Source organism: Plasmodium malariae (assembly GCF_900090045.1).
Source record: "Plasmodium malariae genome assembly, chromosome: 14".
NCBI lineage: Eukaryota > Apicomplexa > Aconoidasida > Haemosporida > Plasmodiidae > Plasmodium > Plasmodium malariae.
Window position 1 is genome coordinate 342,509 of NC_041788.1, and position 13,310 is coordinate 355,818.

General features: G+C 19.5%; 1 protein-coding gene and 1 pseudogene across 1 annotated transcript, besides 1 other annotated feature; both read right to left on the minus strand.

Annotated features, from left to right (window-relative positions):
• Window positions 1–6,721: 6,721 nt before the first annotated feature.
• Window positions 6,722–7,679, minus strand: PmUG01_14015300 (annotated as a pseudogene).
• Window positions 6,722–7,679: a sequence feature (fam-m protein, pseudogene).
• A 1,770-nt stretch (window positions 7,680–9,449) lies between these two features.
• On the minus strand, window positions 9,450–10,466 carry PmUG01_14015400 (Plasmodium exported protein, unknown function; the record flags this gene model as incomplete). The annotated part of the gene is made up of 2 exons (XM_029007698.1): window positions 9,450–10,247; window positions 10,365–10,466. The coding sequence occupies 2 exons, from the start codon at window positions 10,464–10,466 to the stop codon at window positions 9,450–9,452; spliced, it is 900 nt and encodes a 299-aa protein (XP_028864061.1).
• Window positions 10,467–13,310: the final 2,844 nt, after the last annotated feature.

Genomic DNA, 13,310 nt, shown 5'->3' on the forward strand with positions numbered 1-13,310 from the left:
ATAAAAAGCGTTTTTGTACTAAATACATACTACGATACATTTATTATATTTCCATTTATCGTACATATTTCTAAAATTTTCTAAGGAAACAAAATAAAATATTCTCTTTTCGTTTTACTATGGACAAAAAAAGGCATTATTAATTAGCTTAAAACATTCATATATTTCTTTTAACTAAATAATAATTTTGAACTAAAACGAAATATAAAACAAATGAAAACACAATGGGTTTACTACTTTACCTCAACAATCTTATTAATCTCACTAATTGAATGAAAAGTGTACGTTGTAAATTAATACATAGAATTCATTGAACAAATATATATTTTACTGGAAAATATATTTAATGACACACACATCTGTAATACTAAAATATAAAAGTACTCTCGAGTACTTCTTTAATATAAAAATTAAAAACGATAAAATAATTAAAATTAATAAATATTAAGAATACATATTTTTATAATTTATATAAATATAGATATATGCATATAGATGATATTATAAAAATTAAGTAACTCTATGTGAATTTTATTCATATGCTTTATTTTTAAGGATACTAATTATCTTTTTTTTCCATATTAAACATTTTTCATACGAAAGAGCTTAATTCATTATAACCATTTATAGGATTATTTGCTTTTACTAATTCATATTTTACAATTTTTGCTAAAACATAACCAATACCTAATATAAGTAAAATAAGGGCAATTTCAAAAAGCATTGAATTATAAATGCAGGGAGAGCTAAATAATTAGTCTTTTTTATAGCTTTAATATATAATGCAGTTAATGTCCGAAGAACTAATCCTATGAACAAAACTAAAAGGTATGGAGTAAATGCTAAATAAATCTTTCTATATATCGTTCTTTTTGCAATCGATTTATTATTTTCCATGTTATTCGCGATATTATGTATGGAATCTAATAAGTTGAATACTTTTCTTTTAAAAAATGTATCTATGCTATTAAGTAAGGAAGGATTTTTTTTTTTTATGTATTTTATTCTGTTTCTTCACAATCAATGAGCTTTCTTTTAATTTCTCAATATCCGAAAAAGTTGCATGGTCATTATTAGATACATCTTCCTTTTCATCTAGTAATTTAGTATCCCCCCTGTTATATGATGCACCGTCAAAATAATTTACATTTACTGACTCCTTTTCTAGTATTCGATTATACCTCTAATATAAATTACTATTTAGCGCATTATTCTTGTTATACAATGATTTATCACTATTCCTCTAAACAAAAAAAAAGTGCATACATTTAATATTTAGCAAAATAGATATTTCGGTGTCAAGAAAATATTATTTTTAAAAATAAGATATAAAACAAAAAAGTAAAAAAAATATATATCAAATATAATTATAATACCACATTATTCTTATAATGACTTGTAAAATATAAAAGGATAAATACAAGGACTTTAATAAAGACGAGAGACTTAAAATTTTCTTTCATTGTATGTTTTTTAAATGCTATTATATATATTGAACGATAAAAATATACACTATATTTTAAATAACGCAAATAATAAAAGAACCTATTTATATTATTATTTTTTATGTATTTTTTTTTAACAAATGTAATTAATTAAATTTATTTCTTTACATATCATATTAAATTTTACAAATGTAAAATAGCTTTAAAATGGATTTAACATATTCTATACATATGGATATTATAAAATAAAAAAGTCATTATAAAATTTGTTCAATAAAACTAAACGATTTATGCTTAAAATCTTTAATTTAATTATTTAATGATAAAGGGGTGAAACCTTTTTTTTTATTAATTGTTAACAAGAAAAAATAAATAATACTCGCAAAAAAAAGACTATATAAGATATAAGAAAATAAAAAATTATTAAATTAGTGAAAAAAAATTAACATTTATTTAAAAGAACTTATAACATGTAGAATAAGTATACCAATTTGTACTTAAGGTATAGTTACGCCATTCTAAAATGTTTCCAACAAATAATTCTAATTTTATACATATTTTTTTACTGTGATATATATAATATTTAAATAATATAAATTATTCTATATATAAATTATAGAAAAAAAATGTAAAATTATGAAAAATACTGTTTCTTATATAAAATATACAACATTATATATCTAAAAAAAATACATTCTTTTAAAAACTATTATATAATAGTAAATAAAAATATATAGTAAATAAAAATATATAGTAAATAAAAATATATAGTAAATAAAAATATATAGTAAATAAAAATATATAGTAAATAAAATATATAGTAAATAAAAATATATAGTAAATAAAAATATATAGTAAATAAAAATATATAGTAAATAAAAATATATAGTAACTAAAAATTCTCTGAATTTATATATACTTCTAAAAGAACTATACTAATGAGAGTTATATTTTGTATAACAATTTTACAGCATTGTATTTTGTGTCTAAAACAGAATATAAAATATAGTTATTTAAATAAAAATTAATAATTAACAAATTCTCTATTTTTTTTTTTTTCTTTCAAAAATGTAAATCAATCTACTCTTAAAGATATATTAAAATATTTAAAAAAAAAAAAAAAAAAACAAAGGTAAAAATAAATTTAGCTTAAAACAATTGTTTGCATATCAATTACGTTAAAAATATTTATAGCAATATAATATTACAAATAAAAGTAACATAGAGAATATAAATTTAAGATATATAAAAGGATAAAAAAAAATTGGGAAATATCCAAGATATGCTAATTTTTTTAATGGAAATATTTAGAAATAATTTATAATATGCTACTTTACATAATTACATACTATTAAAAACATATATTTAAGCAAAAACATAAAAAATTAATATTTCTACATAATATAATGTTTCATAACATGAAAATTATTTTATATAGTACTATTTTTATTCGTAAAAGATTGTAACACGGCGGATAATAACTAGATAGTTGTTATATGTAAGAAAATATTATTTTTATCAAAAAAAAAACAAAAAAAGAAAGTTATAACTACAAATAAAAATATTTTTTTGAATTGCTAAATCATGTTGAATAAACATCAATTATATTTTCATTCCACTGCATACATTATACCTATTTTGATATCCATAAAAACCCTCAGTAATCTTTACACGCTTCTATCATTTAATCAACGTATATTTTAACAAATTAAATAAATGATTTAACGTAAAATGTGGATTAACATACTACATAATTTGGGAAAAAATAATTGGTATATAACTTGAAATATGAAACAAATTACAAAAGTATATAAATTCTATATACTAACATTAATTTAATCAGTTAATTTGTACATATTCTCAAGCATTCTTGGGAATATTTACTTTTTTTAAACTTTTTTTTCTCTCTTAACATAAATTACTTATAGATTTCAAAATCATTTATTTTTCATAAAATCAAAGTATATTTACGAATGCTTTCATTTTTTTTTAAATATTTAATATTTTCCATAGTATCTACCTAAATCATAAATGAATTTACTCTTTTGTATCTATGTTCTCTTGAATGTATTAAATTACTTTCATTTATACATTAATATATTATTATTATTAGTAATTATATTTTGCAAATAGATCTATTATATTCTCATATTACTCCTTCATTTTTCTGTGTTTTCAATGTTCTTCCTATATTTTGTAAACAATTTTATTTATACCAGCAATTTGTTTTCAGTATGGCGGAAGTGTAATATATATGTCGACTTAAAGTTTTTTTGAAAAATGATTTATTAATTTATTTTTTTTTAATATCCTTACTATAAAAATATTACATTTTTTCATACATATAATTATTAGTAATTTTAGTTATGTAATCATACAACATTATATATTTTAATATCTTAATTCGACGAAAATAGGTACTCCTGTTCCTCTATTTTTTATAGTGACAATATTTTCCTTATAAGTTTTCCTTTATTTGTATTTGTTTTTCGAAGGGCATTATTATAATCAGAAGACATTCCATTTTTTCGTACTTTACATACATATGAATTTATTCACTAGTATATGATTTACAAAATAAACAGAAGTTTAGTAATAATTTAATTTATTATTATTATTTTTTATTATTATCATTGCCCATACTATTAAGCAGAATGTAATGATAACCTATTTGTATCACCTTAAGTACCTCTATTCTAAAACATTTAACACTTCACATGAAAATAGAACAAATAATCGCACCTAGGGTGATAAGCTATATATATTCATCTTTTACCAAATTTTATGTCTATAGATTATGGTCCACGCTCCAATAATACATTCGTTAGCCATTCACAGTGCTTATAGTTTACATTTCTTTAATTTAATATCCCATTATCTAATCAATATCCAACTCGAGTAAACTAATATAAAAAGAAAAGAATAAAAAATATATATAAATATATATATTCATTTATTTTATAATTATAAGAATTTATAAAAATATACTATAAAAAAGAAAAAAAAATATTCACAATTTTAAATGGAAATTTGTCATACCCTAAAAAAAATTAAAAACATTAAAAACTCTGTTACAGTGGAAAATTAAGAAGCAAAACAAAATTAAAAGGAACACACAATGATTTTTTATATACTTTCGCCATTTTTTTGACTTCCAGTCACATGTTCACGATTGGTGGTTACTTCTTTATATATTTTTGTCATTCGTTATTACTGGATTCTTCATGTTTACACCTTACATTTAATAAGAGATAATGTAGAAAATAAATTCTATTAGCTTAAAAATTATATTATCAGTTTTCCCGAAAAACAATGAACAATTAAAACAAATTCAAAATTTCTGAGTGCGCATTTTATAAAGACCATTAAAATAATTTACATAAATGCAATAACTTTTTCGTATACACTTACCTGATCCTTTACATTCTTGATCACTTCATATTATTAAAACTACTCATGCAAATATTTCTTGTCATTCTATTTGCCCAAACAAAAAATATGATAAATTCATATTGATATTCATCAATATTGCATTCATTAACAATACCATACGTTATGTGTAGAAGTTTATGAACAAACTGTACGTAATAAATATTATTCTTATCAGAGATAAACCTTAATATATATTTTTTGAGAAAATATTTATATTGCTTGACAGTTATTATAAATTACACAATAATGAAAAGAGATAACAGTATAAATGAAGCTTCATCACTAATTATTAAACTTATAAAAAATTCCCAAAAAATGAAATAAAAAATTTAATAAATACTTGAAATAAAGCATTTACATATAACATTAAAGATAAATGGAATTAATACCAACACGATAATAATTATTAAAATAAGTACCATGTAATAGTCTAATGTATATTGTCCAAAGACAACGATAATTTTCTTTTTCAAAGAGCTTCGACAATATTATATAAAAAAGGGAACATTTAACAAAAATAAAATCAAATCCAAAAAAAAAAAACATTACTACTGAAATGATTAAACTATATATTTAGTTTTTAATTCATGTAATTACTATTATTTTCCCATAATAAAAAAAGAAATATAATATAGTTGCAAAATTCTCTAATCACTACAACTGAAGACGCTACATTTTCAATATATTCCTTTTTACTAGAAATAAAAACCTTGTCTTATAAGAAAAAAAAACTCCTGTAATTTTTTATTTATTCTCAAAATATTTTGATTCAATCGTAAAAATTTTTCTGATAAATATTAAATAACAATCATGGGTAATTTAATATTCGTACCAATTACTAAGAAAAAAAGAATTTAAATTACTCCAAAGAGCTGTCACGAGATAAATAATTTTCGGAAAAAAAGGAAACAATGAATTTCTAAAAATGATCTATTAATCTCTTATTAAATTTAATTGATAAATTTAATCTTATGATGATATAAAGATCAAATAAGATATATGCTTATTTATATGTAACTCTTCAAAGTAATATGTATTTAAGTAATTTTTACAAACTTATATTAAAGTTATAAGTAAACAATATTATAATAAATGGTTTTAGCTTTTCCGTTATTATAATGATTTGAAAGCCCCATGAACATAAGTATTTATAATTAATCCACAATTAATAAGGTAACTAATTTATTTCTCTAAATATTTATAATATAACATTTCTACGGCTACTGAAAATATAAAAGTTTGCTAAAATGAAATTTACAATAAATATAAATAGTTGCATATTTATCATGAAACTTATTTTATAGAATAAATATTAAGGGTGTTTCTAAATATAAAAATGTATTTACATATATATATATATATATATATATATATATATATATATATATATATATATATGTGCAGAATAATGTATTCACCTCGTTTTATTAAATATAAAACTAATATATTTTTTATTTTCAAATCCATCAACAAATAATATTTTTAATATAAAACATGATACGAAGTAAAACTCAGGACATATTTATACTAATATTAATTATTCTAGCTGTATATAATTATACACATTCTGCTATTATATTTTTATGTTAAAGCTCAAAGGTATATTGATAAAATTATATTGAAATAAGCAAATATGTATATATTGTACCAAACATAGTTAAGGCGTAGTAATAATTTAAAATACAAATTTGTAAACATTAAAACATTCATATTTATAAAAAAACGAAGAATATATATTTTTATTTGCTTCCAATAAAAGAGTCCCGGTATACATAGGTTCATTTATAATATTTTTGCAATTATATATATGTTCATTATGTATAGCGCCAAAATTGTTACATTTATTACTTCATATTGATGACTTCTTTACAGAATGATCCATATTTCTTGTTATTCATTTTACTCATCATCAACTTAATTATTTTACATTTTCCAAATCTTCTTAAGATCCTTGGAATCTTTATTATTAGTGTAACAACTAATTTAATGATAAGAATTCCAAATATTATTAGTAAAAAATTTTGTTTTGTCAAAAATGGAAACCCTTTTATAAAGTGACAACAAGTTCTAAATACATTTTTTTCTGCCACATTACGCAACAAATTCATTTCATGTAATAAAGGTAATCTTATTACCAAATAGAAAAAATATATAAACTCCAAATAAGCATTTTATAAATTTTATTTTTATACAATCTACATTACCAATTTTCCTGTTTATTTCAAGAATATCGTCATATTTTTTCTTTATGATAAATTTTTTTTTCAAAATATAAATGTTTTCTATCTGCCATACTATAATTATAATCCATAACTAGTGCATGGAATCTCACATTATTTAACGAACTATTAAGGTTTTTTTTCTTTTTTTTTTGGTCCCTTTTTTATTATTTTATATACCATTTTTCCTGTATGTTCTATTGTTTGGTTTCCATTGTTTTATGCATGAAATAATTTGGTCGTTATACTTTTAATATATTGATGTTAGTCGATAAGTTATATTATCTATTATTACATCAAAGTCGTAGTTCTCGTATAAAAAATTGTTAAACGTTCTCTAAAAAGAAAATACATATGCATATATTTATTATATACTATATTAAATAATCTAAAGCTGAAAAACTGTATTAATAGAAACAAAAAGTGAAAAAATTAAATAATGAAGATATCCTTAAATGATATAATCTTACCACATCATTGTTAAAATTGCATATCCACGTCAAAAGAATATACGCAGAAATTTTAATAAAAAAGAGTGAGTTAATTTATTGTTCCATGATATATATTTGTAATATTGTAACATTGTAACATTGTAATATATTAAGGATAAAATTAACAATAATATAACTTCTCTAAATGGTAAAGAATTTTATGTTTATTTTTTAATTATTTTATTATCATTCATTTTTAAAAATCTATTAAAATGTATATAACGTTAATGCATATTACAAAATAGACAAAGAAAAACAACTTTAAAAGTATATCATAAAATTTTCATCTTAATGTTATAAAAAATTTTAATTAAAATAGTACAATTTCAATTTATATTCATAAATACTCAAAATATATAAACTAACAATTTAACATAGATAAGTAATTTAATACTTCCTATGTAAATCCTTTTAAAAGAATATATTGATGACATCTAAGTACTTTGAAATATTTAGCTTATACACAATATAGGGATTCCTAAATTAACGACAAAGAATTGTTCTATTTTCTATTTTCTATTTATTAACAAAATAATTACTAATATTAATGATTCTTTCTTACTAATAATTCTAATTTTACAAACATTTTATTTTTGGAAAACTGCATAATCTTGATAAAAAATATTATATATTATAACAATATAATAAAAGTAATAATAAACGAAAAATACAATATTTTTTTCAGCTAAATGCGTTGTATTTTTTATAGCATCTGCATCAGTTCGTACACATATTCATTTTTTAACGGTCTCTAATATATATTAAAAAGTATCATATACAATGTATATCATACTAACTGATCTATGAAAAAAAATATATTTTAAAGATAAATAAAGATATATATTTCATTTCTTATATATAATTTTACAAAGTTATAATTCTTAATTTTGTTTATTTTATTCTATTACTGTTAAATAAAAATTTTGTGAATTTAACGACTTAGTATTTTCTTCTTTTTTTTTTTTTAAATACAATTAAAATTATCGTCATATTAGTAACTAATTTTGCTAAACAAAATATTGCATTAGGCATAACAAAACATTTTGAGCGCCATACTAGAATAAATTATCTACTTTTATATATCGTTTATGACATAAGCAAAAGAATTTTTATTGAAATGTGTATTTATAAGATGAATACTCAAATAGATTTATAAAGCATTTTTGTATGTGTACATTTTAAATAAATATTCTTATGTTAAAAAAAATATTTTTAGTTGTTAAATATAATTAACTTAAAAGAGTTTATAGAAAGGAGAAATAATATACTACCAGTGAATTATATTAAGAAGTATAAAATGAAAAATTTTTTTCTATGATGAAAAGAATAATTTTTTTATATTATGAATACCACTACTATTTAATGAAAAATAATGCATTTGAATATATAATTAAAATTACATTTTAGAGTATATTTAAAATTGAATTATTTACAACCACGTAAAAAAGGAATTAAGCGGGTACATATTTTATACAAAAGCGTATAAATGAATTAAAACACAAACGAAGCATAAACAAATTAATATATACATAGTTTTTAATAAATATATTCATTTATCTCCATAAATAAGTAAATATACACAAATATACATAAATAAATATATATATATATAAATAAATAAATATATATATATATATATATATATATATATACATATATGACAAATTGTCTTTATATGAATATATTTTGTTTGCCGTATAATCAAAAAAACCATACGGTAACAATATATGAACAGAAATTTTATACATATCTTTCACCGTTACATATATTTTCTAAAAAATAAAAAAATGCATCAACATTTTTCTTTACAAAATAAAATTTTTTTTTTTTTCTAATATTTCGTGGATTTGTTTCTGGACAATTTATTTATATGATATTCTTTTACATTTATAAAATGAAACATTTTTATTTAATTCATTTAAAATTGATGGATCCAAATCTAAGGTACTACTGTGTAGCATTCCTGTATTTAAAATAATTAAGCATTTATCTATTGCTTTCTTCATCAAAATGTTAGAAATATTTACACTAAAATTAAGGAAATATTTAAATTCTCGCAATGTTGTTGACTTATCGTTAATTACATTAGTAAAATAATAATTTAAGTAATTCTTTCTCTCTCTCACGAAAATTTTAAATTCACGAAAGCATTTTTTCCATTCCTTTTTTCCAAAATATTTGTTTATTTTGTATACCTTTCCTAAATATTTATATATTTTGTACATTTGTTCTATTACACTAATATATTTATTTCTCTCATTAAAATTAATTTCATTCCAAATATTATACATATCCCTCCTTGATGGTTTATGTTTTAATGAATTAATAATATTATTTAATTTTTCATTATATATTGACGTATGAAATTCATAAATTTTACAACTCTCTGGGATTCCAAATATATCATCTAATGTTTTTTCTACTGTCTTATTTTTATGCAATGATTCATAAGTTATCGTACGCTGTTTATCAGAATTTTTTTCTTTTAAGAAATTTTTAATTTTAAAAGATTCTGTAGTATAGTCTATTTCTAAAGCTCTTTCCATATAATCTTTATCTATCATACTTTTCTCACTTATATAATTCTCACATAATTTTCTTACATATGTGTAACTTAAATTCACTTCCGAAACAGTACTACTTTTAGATATATATATGTTCTACAAAAAACATTAACAAATAATTAAGGCGCATGTATATATAAAAAAAATCAATTCAAAAACACATTTATGATAAATGAAAAAAAAAAAAAAAAAAAAATTTATTTTATATCCTACGCATAAGGCCACAAATAACACTCCTACAGTGGACTGAGCAAAGCATAGCAAAAACGTAAATTTTATCAAATTTCTATTTTCCATATTTATTAATTTACTCATTTATTACATGCCTGTATACGCTGCATTTAACATTTATATAAATACTACTTATTGATACGAGTTGCAGCGTTTTTTTGTTTTGTTCAAAATATTTACATATAATTATTATATATAAAAATAAAGTGCAAGTAAAATGTTATTTATAAAAAGTTATCCTTGATTTCTTTTGCTGAACAATTTAATTACAAAAAAAACGTCTGCCAAATGGAATTCTCTAATTTCATTCAGAAAAAAATAAAATAATAAAATATTATATATTTTTACATATTACTTCTAAATTGTATTTATAGAATGTACAGTACAACAATATATATATATACATATATGTTATAAGACTTATATATCCCATTTTTAAATGTTAAACAATCGTATATATTTAATGAGTTAGAATAAAAATTTAACACAAAATTAAAGCAGCGCTAATAATAATATTCATATTTATACTTGCAGATATATATAACTTAGAATTTTTCAAAAAAAGCATAATAATCATTCAAATTTTATTTTCTCTTTTCCTTAAAAAAATTGGATATTAGAATTATTATTTATTACTATTAAAAATTTCATTTTCTCCACAATTTTATCCTTTTTATGATTACATTTTCATTAAAATTGATGAATATATAATAACGTAAATTTTGTTAAAAAAATAAACTACATAATATTAATTATATTTTACAGAATAAAATATGACCAAATTATTTTTTTTATATAGAAATAGCATATCTGCTTAATTAGCCAAAATACAAAAAAAATAAATGAAAGTCTTCATCTATATAATTTAAAATAGAATTATAAATAAATAAGCATCCGCAAAAAGCATTAAAAATATATTTATAAAATGTATATTTTATATATTAATATTCTCTAGATTAATTTTTTTCTTTTTTTCTTCATTGAAAATGAAATATAGGATTAAAAATTATTTATAAAAATTATTACTATAAATTCTTTTTAAAAATAGGCAAATTTAAGTTACTCTTCTTTTTTCAATTGAATTATATGTATAATTTTCTTAAACCTTACAATTTTTTGTTTTATACAATCATATAGTTTTTTTTTTTTTTAATTCATAATAATAAAAAAAAAAGAAAAAAATTTATAATATAAAGTACTTTATAAAAGATGCTTAATTTTATTCATAAAGTAAAAGAATTGTGTTATGCTGTTTATAATGAATTATCTGTGCTATGTTACCAACTGTGTTGTTACAGAAAACGCATCTAAGTAGAAATTTATTAATGAATTTCAAAAAATTTCTGAAATATACAGAATGAAAAAAAATTACATTAACAATAAATATTTTAAATTATTCAAAAATTGTAAAAAAACAAATTCAAAAGGTGAAATATTTAGATTGCGCTAATTTAAATATTTTACTATATTTTTCTTCATTACTTTTACTCCCAAATTTGAATAATATATTTTTATTTCAAGTAACATTCTTTTTTTTACCATTTAAATGTTGAAATAATTTATATAGGTAAATGCCTTCTGATTTTAATAATACTTTGCTCATAGAGTATCATTTTTCTTTAAGCAACTCACAGTATGAAATATTTCTAATAATTACTTTCCAGTTTAATCTATAGTTCTTAATAGATGCTTCTCGCCCTCTATTTCACTCCTGTGTACAATAGTAGTAATATGAACTATGCTGTCATATGAAAAAAAAATTTCAATATATGGTACGATTTACAGAAAAAATGCTAACGCAAAATTATTGCTAAGTTTTTCTTAAAAAAAATTCTTTTTTATATTTTTAATTTTTGTCGCTCTATAGTTTTTTTACACATTTTGTATAAAATTGCTAATTTTTATGTATATTTTTATTGTGAAGATATATATTAATAACTTTAATTCGTTGTCAACCGTTAGCGAAATTGGTTAAATTTTTTTTTTTTTATGAAAAAATTGTGAAAAATAAATATATTATAACATAATATAGTTTAAAAAGTGTAAGTACTATATATTTTTATTAAATATAATAAATTTAAATCTGCACGAAAAAATAATATATTTATTAAGTACGGCAAATTATGGCCATTACACAAATTATTTTTTTTTTTTTTTTTTTATTTTAGATGTGCATAAATTATTGAAAAAGTATTATAACATTATACTACTCAAAGTATATATAAAATATTTTAAATGTTAATATTGCCTGCAACTTTTTTTTTATATTTTATTATGTAAACATTACCAGTGATACAAGAAATTTTGAGCATTCAATTAAAAATACAATTATTTTTGTCTAATTTTATTTATTATTGTCGTATTATTACCATTTTATTAATATTTATATTAGCATACCTCTACTATTGACTTTAATATTTTCTGTTTCTTCTAAAAATTAAACTTTCAAAAATGTGTAATTTATAATAATTGCTTAATATTTTGTTTAGAGTTTTTCTAACTTGTACACATCATGTATCAAGCATAACTTAAAATGATAAAGGTGCTTTATTTTTATTAAATAAATGTAATATAATATAATGTAGACAATTTTATTCTAATATAAATATATATACTCTTTTTCATTAATATTCTTATGATATTACAAGAAAAAAATGTGTTATGCCAACGAAAAAATAAATATGAAAATATCCTGATATTAATACATTTGTATATTACTTATTTACAAACTTTACCCTTGAAAGTTTATTATATATTCTAATAAATGTACTGAACTATTAGGCATTAGAAGTTGCAATTCTTATCCATAATATTAAATAATTTAATAACATCTCTTTATTGTTCAATGAACTGCGCAAATATGTTGTATATTTTTTAAAGTAAAGCATTGAGTTATATTTTTCATTGTGTACTATTGATAAAGGTAAT